Source organism: Clupea harengus, chromosome 4 (genome assembly GCF_900700415.2).
Source record: "Clupea harengus chromosome 4, Ch_v2.0.2, whole genome shotgun sequence".
NCBI lineage: Eukaryota > Metazoa > Chordata > Actinopteri > Clupeiformes > Clupeidae > Clupea > Clupea harengus.
The window spans coordinates 24,199,155-24,211,383 of NC_045155.1; the positions used below are offsets into that span (position 1 = coordinate 24,199,155).

General features: G+C 44.9%; 2 protein-coding genes across 3 annotated transcripts in view; one reads left to right on the forward strand and one right to left on the reverse strand.

Moving 5' to 3' along the window:
- Positions 1-1,444: 1,444 nt before the first annotated feature.
- LOC105902208 (TAF10 RNA polymerase II, TATA box binding protein (TBP)-associated factor) lies at positions 1,445-4,096 on the reverse strand. The gene is made up of 5 exons (XM_012829749.3): positions 3,723-4,096; positions 3,072-3,226; positions 2,537-2,601; positions 2,330-2,444; positions 1,445-1,812 (listed from the first exon to the last, which is right to left on the reverse strand). The coding sequence occupies exons 1-5, from the start codon at positions 3,865-3,867 to the stop codon at positions 1,723-1,725; spliced, it is 570 nt and encodes a 189-aa protein (XP_012685203.1). The 5' UTR covers positions 3,868-4,096; the 3' UTR covers positions 1,445-1,722.
- Positions 4,097-7,392: 3,296 nt separating this feature from the next.
- The window catches only part of LOC105902224 (adiponectin receptor protein 1-like), an 11,004-nt gene continuing 6,167 nt past the window's right edge, over positions 7,393-12,229 (forward strand). Inside the window, exons 1-4 of one of the 2 annotated variants that reach the window (XM_012829772.3) lie at positions 7,393-7,716; positions 8,456-8,734; positions 9,970-10,083; positions 10,332-10,503. In XM_012829772.3, coding sequence (XP_012685226.2) covers positions 8,507-8,734; positions 9,970-10,083; positions 10,332-10,503 — 514 coding nt within the window. In that variant the 5' untranslated portion in view covers positions 7,393-7,716; positions 8,456-8,506. Of the gene's footprint in view, positions 7,717-7,770; positions 8,100-8,455; positions 8,735-9,969; positions 10,084-10,331; positions 10,504-12,229 lie in introns of those variants that run through there. The other variant, XM_031566844.2, reaches the window with a different exon arrangement.

A 12,229-nucleotide genomic window follows, 5' to 3' on the forward strand; every position in this document is an offset into this window, starting at 1 on the left:
GAATTTGCCGAATTGGACAAAAAGTTATCAGAATCGCAGACTTTACCTTAGGAACCGTATGGATAAAATATGCATTTTACATAGAAAAAAGAAACATGATGATGTAATGATGTCACCACCATCTGGAGTTCAAGCCCTCTGAGGCCTGTCTCCCATAGAGTTGGACAGGTGTAGTCTCCCATAGAGTTGGACAGGTGTAGTCTCCCATAGAGTTGGACAGGTGTAGTCTCTCTCCCATAGAGGTGGACAGGTGTAGTCTCCCATAGAGTTGGACAGGTGTAGTCTCTCTCCCATAGAGTTGGACAGGTGTAGTCTCTCTCCCATAGAGTTGGACAGGTGTAGTCTCTCTCCCATAGAGGTGGACAGGTGTAGTCTCTCTCCCATAGAGGTGGACAGGTGTAGTCTCCCATAGAGGTGGACAGGTTTAGTCTCCCATAGAGTTGGACAGGTGTAGTCTCTCTCCAATAGAGGTGGACAGGTGTAGTCTTCCATAGAGTTAGACAGGTGTAGTCTTCCATAGAGTTAGACAGGTGTAGTCTTCCATAGAGTTGGACAGGTGTAGTCTCCCATAGAGTTGGACAGGTGTAGTCTCTCTCCCATAGAGTTGGACAGGTGTAGTCTTCCATAGAGTTGGACAGGTGTAGTCTCTCTCCCATAGAGTTGGACAGGTTTAGTCTCCCATAGAGTTGGACAGGTGTAGTCTTCCATAGAGTTGGACAGGTGTAGTCTCTCTCCCATAGAGGTGGACAGGTGTAGTCTTCCATAGAGTTGGACAGGTGTAGTCTCTCTCCCATAGAGGTGGACAGGTGTAGTCTTCCATAGAGTTGGACAGGTGTAGTCTCTCTCCCATAGAGGTGGACAGGTGTAGTCTCTCTCCCATAGAGTTGGACAGGTTTAGTCTCCCATAGAGTTGGACAGGTTTAGTCTCCCATAGAGTTGGACAGGTGTAGTCTTCCATAGAGTTGTACAGGTTTAGTCTCTCTCCCATAGAGTTGGACAGGTGTAGTCAGTTTAAAAACAACTACCACTGTTTCATCTGAAAAACGCTTTTGCTTGTCTTGAACATGAAGGTTTAAGAAGAAAATGAATTACTGAAACTTTTTAACTTTGAACCTCCAAACATTCTGTCTATATTTAACAGTCAGAAAATGCAATGAATATCTCACAACAGTCTAATCGTTTGCATTTGTGTGTGTGTGTGTTGGAGCTCTCAGTGAGGTGACTTTGTGAAAATGCAATGAGTATTAATCACAACAGTCTAATGGTTTAGTACTTTTAACCTGGCAAAGCAATTATAATTTCCTGCCTTCTGATCTTATTAAGTGATTGCCTATCATTCAAATCATAAAAATATAAGAATGATTGAAACGCTAGCAAGCCAAGGAGATTTTGATGAAAAGCTCAGTATTCCAATGGCCTGCTTTTAAAGACTACACAGTCTTACTTTACTTTGGAAGATTTTATTGAGGTCAATAAAACATCAGAAACGCATAAATGAACACAATGACAACATGCTACAAGGATATAAAAAATGCTAAATGAACAAATGCAAGACAGCTCCACATCCTGTGTGTATGTATGTGTGTGTATGTATTTGTGCGAGTGCGAGTGCGAGTGCGAGTGCGTGTACGTGTACGTGTGCGCGTGCGTGTGTGTGTGTGTGTGTGTGCGCGCGAATGTGTGTGTGTGCGTGCGTGCATGTTGGAGCTCTCAGTGAGGGGACTATGTGAAATAGTGGGGCTTCTTCACATTGATGCCATACTCAGACAGAGCAGGAGCCAGGTCCTCCATGGTCAGGGTGTATTTCTTATCCTGGGGGGGGCAGAGAGAGACAGACAGAGAGTGAGAGAGAGAGAGGGGGGGGGAGAGAGAGAGAGAGAGAGAGAGAGAGAGAGAGGGAGAGAGAGACAGAGACAGAGACAGAGAGAGAGAGAGACAGACAGAGGGGAGACAGAGAGAGACAGACAGGGGAGAGAGAGAGAGAGAGAGGGACAGAGAGAGAGAGAGAAGGAAAAGAGAGAGAAAAGGAAGAGAGAGAAAGAGAGAGAGAGATTCATCACAGGGCACCACACAGGACCACACAGCTTGTCTAAAGACACAATGACTGTCCCTCTACAGTGACTATCATTCATCTGACTTTAAGGGAGCTTTTGTCTGACCTTAGTCCGACCTTAGTCTTATTCCTGGAGCTTCCTGAAGCAGTTCCCTTCATCTTGCACTGACCTAAGTCTTATTCCTGGAGATTCCTGAAGCAGTTCCCTTCATCTTGCACTGACCTAAGTCTTATTCCTGGAGATTCCTGAAGCAGTTCCCTTCATCTTACACTGACCTTAGTCTTATTCCTGGAGCTTCCTGAAGCAGTTCCCTTCATCTTGCAGTGCTGGAGCGCATCGTTAGCGATATCTGAGATGAACTTCTGGGCAGCCAGTGAGACGAGACGGATTCTGTACGAAGCAAAATAAAGCGAGTTTTATAGTTCATGTATATGCACAACAAAGTTTAGACAAACGTATTCAAGTTTAATACGGACACTTACATTCTAGGGTCTGAGGCCTCAAATCCAGCGCGGTTGAGGTAGTAACCCGTCACTGCATCTGGGATCTGGAGGTCAGAGAGGGACAGTAAGGCTGAGCTCCACAACCGTGTTGTGTTCACAGTTAGTGTTGCGGCCATGGTTAGTGTTGCTGTTATGGTTAGTGTTGTGTTCACAGTTAGTGTTGTGTTCACAGTTAGTGTTGCTGTCATGGTTAGTGTTGTGTTCACAGTTAGTGTTGCGGTTATGGTTAGTGTTGCGGTCACATTGCTTTGGGCGGGGGGTGGGGTGAGTCAGTACATAAGAATTAGTGCATGATGAGTAGATGACCCGCATGTGTGTGTACCAATTCCAAGCAACCCAGTCTAAATGTAAATGCTCTTCTGGAAGCCTGATATTATTACCCTGAACAGAACTGAGGGATGCACAACTAACAATGGCCAAGAATAACAAAACAACCACATGAAAAACATTTCCTTGCTGATGGTATGGGCCCCTGTGGCCCTGACCGGACCTCACACACAAGGTGACGGCTTACCGTGGGTGTGTAGTCCTCCAACTGCATCAGGAAGTCGGCCAGGGGCGTGGTGGAAATGGCCGGCTTCACGTCTCCGTTGGCGATACCCGGCATGTACACTCCGTTTGACACCGATGCGTCAGAGGATGGGGTCGCCATGGCAGCAGAGGTTGGAACTGTAAGCATGTTTGAAAGGGGCGCAGGTAAATTGATGTAGTGAGGTAGGCAAAACTGCTGATGCAGCACTGACATGTGCTTTAAGGTCATGCACTCTTGCAGACACCAATAGAGTCTTGGCTAATCCTGCCTCTCTGCTAATGTTGAACTTTAAAAAAATGTGCAGCACATTTTCTGAATACCGTATTCACCGTACTATTGTTACAGGAGCTGTTCAATTACAAAGACATTCCTCCATGTCATACTATTGGCATATGCACAAAACAACGGATACAAATTGTATGTACCTGGCTCGCAGGCATAACTAGGTTAGTAAAGTGATTATGATTCAAAAGCAGTATTTATGTTCAAATTTACATCAACCATACTCCGGGAACCAACATATTGGAGAACTTAAATCACTGGTCACACAACCCGGTTAAAGTCATTAAGAACAAGTCCACCGTGTTAGCTAGCTATGTGGATAGCTTTACTAACTGATGGTCGACAACTTACTATTACTAGTTCCGATAGAAGGTATACTGCTGACGTTTGCTGCTGCATTGTTTGTAAGTGTGATACAGTTGCTGCTGTTGCTCGATGTAGACGAATTCGATGCTGTTCCTCCAGTGGTCACGGGCTGCGATGTGTCAACGTTCATTATAACAAGCTCACAAAATCAGCCACGCCGAATTGCCAGCAAACGCAGATTAGTACAAGTAGATGGTGAATGCACTTGTCAATACTTTTTCGTGATGTCACATGCAAAATAGATCGTCTATGTTTAAAATACCGAGAGAAACTACGGAAATAATGGACTTCGTGGAGTAAACTGTTTTGCTCCTAAATGGCAACCTCTGTACTTCCGTGTGCAACGCATTTATTGTCCGAGCGAAAACCTTGGCCATGTATAGTTCCTAGGAGTGACTCGTTCATTTCCAGGTCAGAAAGACACTAGGGGGCATACGACATCATTCTCTCTGTCCTGTACTGAATTATGTTACTTGAAAGAAAGTCACACAATATGACTTTAGAGCACGTGTTAATGCCGTTCACTCCGAGACAGTGTTGGGCAATGATAATAAGGGAATTACTCTACCCATAAGATAATAACTTACTATTTATGTCTACTCATAACTCATGTCAATAATAAGAGAATCTGATAGGTGAAAATTCACCCTAGTTACCTCAGGACTCCGGAGCTGCATATAAGTATATTTATTAGACAAACAACAATTGCAATCGGGCTCACTCCCAGCACAAGGCTGAAAGTGAAGCAATGATAAACACATTGCACAAGGTTTGTATAGATAGAAGTTTAGCGTTCAGCAGAGATAACCACGTGATGGATTTCTGATGTCTGAGGCAAGGATGGAAGTTTTGCACAAGGTCGGAAGAAGCACAGTTCGACCCTTCTTATCACCTCTGGTCTAAACATGCTCTTGTACATATGCAGACTAAGTGGCACCTAATATTCTAAGTTACACACACACACACAGAGAAACACAGAAAAGCCATGTTCTTGCTTTCATAAACACATGATTCATACAAGATATATATTAATACAAGGCACTTGATTATTATATTCTTAAGTCATTAACAGTGTTTGGAAATTATCTCCATCAGTCCCTCCTTTTATCCGTTTCAATGGATAATTCAAAATCACAATCAAAATCAAAATCACAAATCATCTTTCTTAATTCGTCAATTATCAATTTCAATGGATAACCTCAAAATCATCACTCATGCTTATGACAGCAGACCTAATGATCTGTGGATGTGGCCCACACCCTGTCTTGCCATTCTCACTAACAGTGATGAGATGGATCTTCCTCTCTCTGTGACAGATTACACATTGCCCCTACATGAGGAGCTCAGGAGTGCACAGAGGGCGCGCTAACTCACCTGAGCAAGCTGCCCGACTTCCCATATCAATGGTCCCGTGCGCTAACTCACCTGAGCAAGCTGCCCGACTTCCCATATCAATGGTCCCGTGCGCTAACTCACCTGAGTAAGCTGCCCGAGTACCCATATCAATGGTCCCGTGCGCTAACTCACCTGAGCAAGCTGCCCGAGTACCCATATCAAGGGTCCCGTGCGCTAACTCACCTGAGTAAGCTGCCCGGATTCCTATGGTAATGGTCCCGTGCGTTAACTCACCTGAGCAAGCTGCCCGAGTACCCATATCAAGGGTGCCGTGCGCTAACTCACCTGAGCAAGCTGCCCGAGTACCCATATCAATGGTCCCGTGCGCTAACTCACCTGAGCGAGCTGCCCGAGTACCCATATCAAGGGTCCCGTGCGCTAACTCACCTGAGTAAGCTGAACGGGTTCCTATGGTAATGGTCCCGTGCGTTAACTCACCTGAGCAAGCTGTGATGGTACCATGCGCTAACTGTTGGACATCAGACAGCAGATGGCTCTGCCCCATCAGGGACAGGCCTGTTCCTGGCCTGCTGCTTGCTGGGATTGTCTTTTGAGTTGTTGGTGGAGGGGGCGCGATGCATTGAGCCTCAGACCTTACAAGCCATCAGAAGCTTTCAGTAGTGGCTAGTAGAAGCTATCAGTAGTGGCTAGTAGATGCTATCAGTAGTGGCTAGTAGAAGCTATCAGTAGTGGCTAGTAGATGATATCAGTAGTGGCTAGTAGATGCTATCAGTAGTGGCTAGTAGAAGCTATCAGTAGTGGCTAGTAGATGCTATCAGTAGTGGCTAGTAGAAGCTATCAGTAGTGGCTAGTAGAAGCTATCAGTAGTGGCTAGTAGAAGCTATCAGTAGTGGCTAGTAGATGCTATCAGTAGTGGCTAGTAGAAGCTATCAGTAGTGGCTAGTAGATTCTATGAAGACTTAGCTACATGCTCCACTGGCCTGATCAAATTTGGTTGAAAAATATTCTGTGTTGTATACTATGCATAGATGGAACCTGAAGATCTTTTCTGTGAGTTTAAGTATATATATTTGTTGGTCTTGGTACATACGTAGCTTCATGTGTGTGGGGTTTTCTGCTCTTGCTTTGTTTGTTGGGAAGTGTTTGTTAAGTGCCAAACTCTGGTAAGGATCTTGAACACCAGAGGCCAGTTGTTCAAAAAATCCCATGTTTTGCTATCCAGAATCATCCTTCTTACTTTTGTTCCAGTTTTTCAAAGCAACATTGTATTGGATCACCCTGATCCAGTTGCACACTTTTCGAGATGACCAAATCCAGATTCTCCCTCTCTGTGATGACGTCTATAATAAACCAGAGCCTGTTGAAGACCCAGAACAACCTCCTGACTGCACGTGCAAGAAGGGACGCAATTGTTAGAGACTCCTTTTGACTGGTTCATCTCTGATGACTGTTTCATTGTAATTTACATACGGTGATGAATGACAGTTCAAATTCAATATATTAATATTTGTATCAATATATATGTTTGATATTGACAGCTATTTGGAGGATTATTATATGGGGACAAAATCCATATTTTTTTCTCTACTGAAAGGCTTAAAGTAATACTATGCAACAATTTGACACTTTTTGAGGTATGGTTTTATAGACAACTAGCTTGGGTACCATCCTCAAATTCATTTTGATAGCATATGGTCATGTGAAGGACATATAAACACCTGTGTCCCCACTAGCCATCCAGGATATGCCCTATGTAGTTCTGTGTACCGGGCTGGAACACCCGGCAAAAATGGAAGAAAAGCTTTCACATGCATGACATTGCCATCTATACTGCCAAAAGACACCAGTTGGTGTGTTGGCAAGCTTCTATCAGTGCCAGCTGGGCTGTTGGTGTTTGCAAGGTTTTTGCATGCCTTTTAGGTAGTTAACTCACTAGTTTTGAAACAGAACTCTGTATTGCTACTTAAATACTATGTAGCCTAGTTTATCACTAACCGTTAAACAAATACAGTGCAAAATGTAATTATATTTATATATACTACATCATACAAATGTTGTATTATTTAACCAATTTTAACGTTTTATTATATTTTGTTCCTGAAACCCCCTTCTGCTGGGATCAGGATCATGCGGATATTTGGATCAAAGGTGTCCCAAACCTACTAAAAGGTTTTGAACAACAAATACTGAAGGTTTGACCCAGATCAATAACAAATCTGGATTACGTGACGTAATGCGATTTCAGAATCCTTTTTCCTTCTGAACAACCCATTTTTAAGATTTGATCCAATCCGATGGTCCAAATCCGATCAGATTACCTCTGAACAACTGAGCCCAGGACCGTTTTACTTACGAGTGTCCCACTTTACCTTTCACACGCGAAGAAGGCTATGTATTTTGGTGTAGGGAATATTAGTGTTGGAAAGGTGGTTTGGCTTGCGTATGATTCTTTGTTATGAGAAGATGACGTGTTTGATTCCGTAGCGGGAGTACCTCCCTGCTGATTGTTTACTAGCTGCTTCATGTGCGCAAGGGAGATTGAGGGAGGGCCCGTTATACTGTCACACTCCCGCTGATTAACAAGCAAAGGACTGCTGGGCTACTCGCCAAGGCATAACGCAAGGTAGTGAATCTCTAATATCCCGTATCTGTCACAATTCTAGAGAGACCGCATGGAAGACAAAACATAATGTGCCAAACGTATCTGGAATAGTCAACGCAGCAGCAAATGCTAAGAGCTAGGTTAGCTTGCAACGGTAGCAAACGACAGCAGCCTATTCTAGCTAGGTTAATGTTATATGAGGGTTGCGGACCAGCCGTCCGAGTTCTGTGCCGTACAATGAAATTGAAATATTTAAGCAACGACATGTGTCGAAGCTAGCCAATGTAACCACTTCAGAAAGTTACGTCGTATTTCGAAAATAATTTAGGCTGTCAGTTTTTTCCCTGTGTCGTTACGGTTGTATATCCGGACTAGCAAGTTTTGCCACGTAAATTGTCACAAGGGTCAGTTCACCAAATATAATTATTAATTCCACCTGTCTGTTCGTACCTCTTGCGGTGGCATCTGAGGAGTTTATTATTTTCTCACTTACTTAATCAGAAAGTCAATATTTAGCACTCAATTCATGTATTCAATCTGGATGGTAGTTTTCACTATAAACATTGGCATGCAATTACCAGATAACTAGAGACTAATACAAAATGATGTTGATACTCTCTCACTTTTAATGTCAAATGTGTATCTCACACAATCGTGAGGGGGTTTTGTATCGCTTTGAGAAAACATGTCATTGTGTGTGGATTGTTGGTATTGATATTCATTAGTGTGTGTGTGTGTGTGTGTGTGTGTGTGCCTCCAGTTCTGCTCCTACGTGTGTGTGAGCAGGCTAGGCGGTCGGGCCGATCTCTCCATGACAGCTCGCGGCCATGCCTCCCGGAGCGCCGCCAACAGAAAGTTCCTCGAGGAAGACCTGGAGCAACAAGCACCGGTTCCAGAGGAGAACCCGCATGGGCACAGACCGCGGGCCAGAGACTACCTAGAGCGGGCCCATCTGGAGCTGATGGACCCAGGGCAAGATCCAGAGCTGGCCGAGCTGGGGCCACTACTGGGGGCAGCATCCCCGGACACCAGCCCTCGAGTGAGTCCTCCCGGAGAGAGAGAGAGAGACAGAGAGAGAGACAGAGAGACACAGAGAGAGAGATAGAGATAGAGAGAGAGACAGAGAGCGAGACCAGCCCTCGAGTGAGTCCTCAAAGAGAGGAGATCTTCCACTTCCACAGAGAGAGAGGGAGAGAGAGAGAGAGAGAGAGAGAGAGAGAGAGAGAGAGAGAGAGACCAATACCCTAAAAAAACGAGCCATCAAATTCTGGAAACATATCAAAGCAAGTGACCCCAACTCTTATTGTTTTAAAGCACTGGAAAGACAAGAGATGAGCAAAAACAGTCCCCTCTGCCATAAGACTCACACAAACTAACACAACAAACGAGCACAACCAAACTAATTACAATGACTCATTAGCCAGGGAAATTAGACCCAACCAAATTACAAACACTGATGAAAAAAGAAAATGATATTACCTATTGGAAAGAAGCAACCAAAGCACAATCTAAATTACAATGTTATTTGACCCTAAAACGTGAATACTCAACAGCTACTTACCTGAATACAGTAAAAGACACAAAACTCAGGAAAACCTTGACAATGTACAGACTCAGTGAGCACCGCCTCGCCATCGAAAGAGGCAGACACAGGCAGATCTGGCTGCCCAGAGAGGAGAGGCTGTGCTCACAATGCAGTCTGGGGGCCGTGGAGATAGAGGTACACTTCCTCACGGTATGCCCCAAATACGAAACTATTAGAAAAGGTTAATTTCATAGGTTCAGTCTAATCATCCCAAACTTTCAAACTCTCCCTAATGAGGCAAAATTGCCATACATACTTGGTGAAGACAAAGATTTGGCCAATCTAGCTGCTAAATATGTAGCAGCCTGCCATAACCTGAGGGACAGTCAGTAAGGCCACAAATAGCAACAACCAAAATGCCAAACTAACTGTATGTTTGTTGTTATTCTTAGAATAATCTATTGTTGTTGTTGTTTTTTAACTTATCATTATTTGTATTGTATCACTTCTGTTCATTTGATTTGATCTTCTATGTGTGTATGTGTATGTAATATGTATGTGTTAAATCAGCTTTGGCAATAGTGTTCCAAAACATTCATGCCAATAAAGCTTCTTTGAACTTTGAGAGAGGGAGGAAGAGATATGGATCAATGTTACAGTGTTGTAAAATTATGTTGTAAAAAAACCTGTGTCCTGTGTTGGTTACCTAGTTGATTGTGAACCCAGTGTGTGTGTGTGTGTGTGTGTAGGGTGCGTCAGCGTTCCCTGAGGAGGAGGAAGGGGAGGAGGAAGACCCACACATGATAACACTACCGCTGCAGGCACACCATGCCATGGAGAAGATGGAAGAGTTTGTGCACAAGGTCAGTGAGAGGTCACCTGTGAGAGGTCACCTGTGTGTGTGTGTGTGTGTGTGTGTGTGTGCGCAGGTGTGGGAGGGCCGCTGGCGTGTGATTCTGTGTAGCGCACCTGTGCACACTGTACAGACTTTACCTGTGAAACACTGGTGTAGCTCACCTGTGTGTGTGTGTGTGTGTGTGACTCACCTGTGTGTGTGTGTGTGTGTGTGTGTGTGTGTGTGTGTGACTCACCTGTGTGTGTGTGTGTGCAGGTGTGGGAGGGCCGCTGGCGTGTGATCCCGTACCACCTGCTGCCCGAGTGGCTGAAGGATAACGACTACCTCCTGCACGGGCACCGCCCCCCCCTGCCCTCATTCAGGGCCTGCTTCGGGAGCATCTTCAGGATCCACACAGAGACCGGCAACATCTGGACACATCTGCTGGGTATGACACACACACACTCACTCACACACACACACTCACACACACACACACAGATCGGTAACATCTGGACACACCTGCTGGGCACGACACACACACACACACACACACACACACACACACACACTTGGAGAAGGTGCGTGAGACTTGTGAGTTGTTTGTATTGTGAAGTGAAACCATCAAAACATCTAATCCTATGAGAAAGCTGAGAATGGAGAGAGTGCACAGGGAAGTGTCTTAAAGGTTATTCCCTTACTTCCTGGTTAGTTTGATCTTCCAGCTTCCTGGAGCTCTTATCTTAGCGCTTGTACCCTCTGCTAAGGTGTACTCCAGCCTCTACACTGCCAGTCATGTGAGTGAGCTCTATGGTCAGATGGAGCTGATACCTCTATGGTCTGATGGAGCTGAAACTCTTCCTGGTTTGTGTGTGTTATTTATTGAATGGGTGATGGTTGTATGAAAGTATTCAAGACACACTTTTCTCTTCAGCACAGAGGAGTGGTCAGGTCAGGGCCCTCAGCCCCACACACAAAGCTCAGGGGTCAGGGGTCAGGAGGTCACTCCCGGCAGCAGTGCTCAACCTCAGCCTCATTATGACCCTGGTCCGGGTCGGGAGAAGCCACCTCACGCTGCACCGCTGTCCTTAACCTGAACTTTGTTCCTAGAAAGGCCAAGTCATCCAGCGCCACGCGCAGCTGCAATAGGTGACCACTGACATCATCATCCAGCGCCACGCGCAGCTGCAATAGGTGACCACTGACATCATCATCCAGCGCCACGCGCAGCTACAATAGGTGACCACTGACTTCCCCCGTGCAGAGTGAAGTTCCACAGGAATGATTGACCATTATGCAGTCATTATGGGTGCCTATAAGGGGTCGTGTGTAGGTCTCTATAGCTTGGGTGGCTATAAGGGCTGTGTGTAGGTCTCTATAGCTTGGGTGGCTATAAGGGCTGTGTGTAGGTCTCTATAGCTTGGGTGCCTATAAGGGCTGTGTGTAGGTCTCTATAGCTTGGGTGGCTATAAGGGCTGTGTGTAGGTCTCTATAGCTTGGGTCGCTATAAGGGCTGTGTGTAGGTCTCTATAGCTTGGGTGGCTATAAGGGTTAATGTGTAGGTCTCTATAGCTTGGGTGGCTTCATAAACGTGAATCGCAGAGAGGGTTTGGTGGCCCAGCAGGAAGTGATGTCACCAGGGGAGATGCAGCCACATTCATAATGCAGTGTAACAGGAAGTGATGCGGCGTTACCTTCTATGGCTCTCCACACTAGTGAGGACAGCGGCTCAATGTTTCATTCATTCAGTTACGCTCCTCTGAAGAAAGGCCAAAGCTCTCGAGATACTACAGTATTCAAGCACAAAGAGAAAACATGACCACTGATAAATATGGAATCTATTAAGACATACAGTGGGGAAAATAAGTATTTTAACCCCTGCCGATTTCGCAAGTTTGGCCACTTGCAAAGAAATGTGTGATCTATAATTGTAATGGTAGGTGTATTTTAACAGTGAGAAATAGAATATCAACAAACAAATCCAGAAAACTGCATTTTATAACATTTATGACTTTATTTGTATTTGATGCAGAAAATAAGTATTTGAACCCCCAAGCAAACAGCAAGAATTCTGGCTCCCAATGACCAGTTATGTGCCCAAGAAGCACACAGATTAGTCCTCATTAGGCCTAACAAGGTACACCTAATCTCAACTGGTGACGTGTATAAAAGAA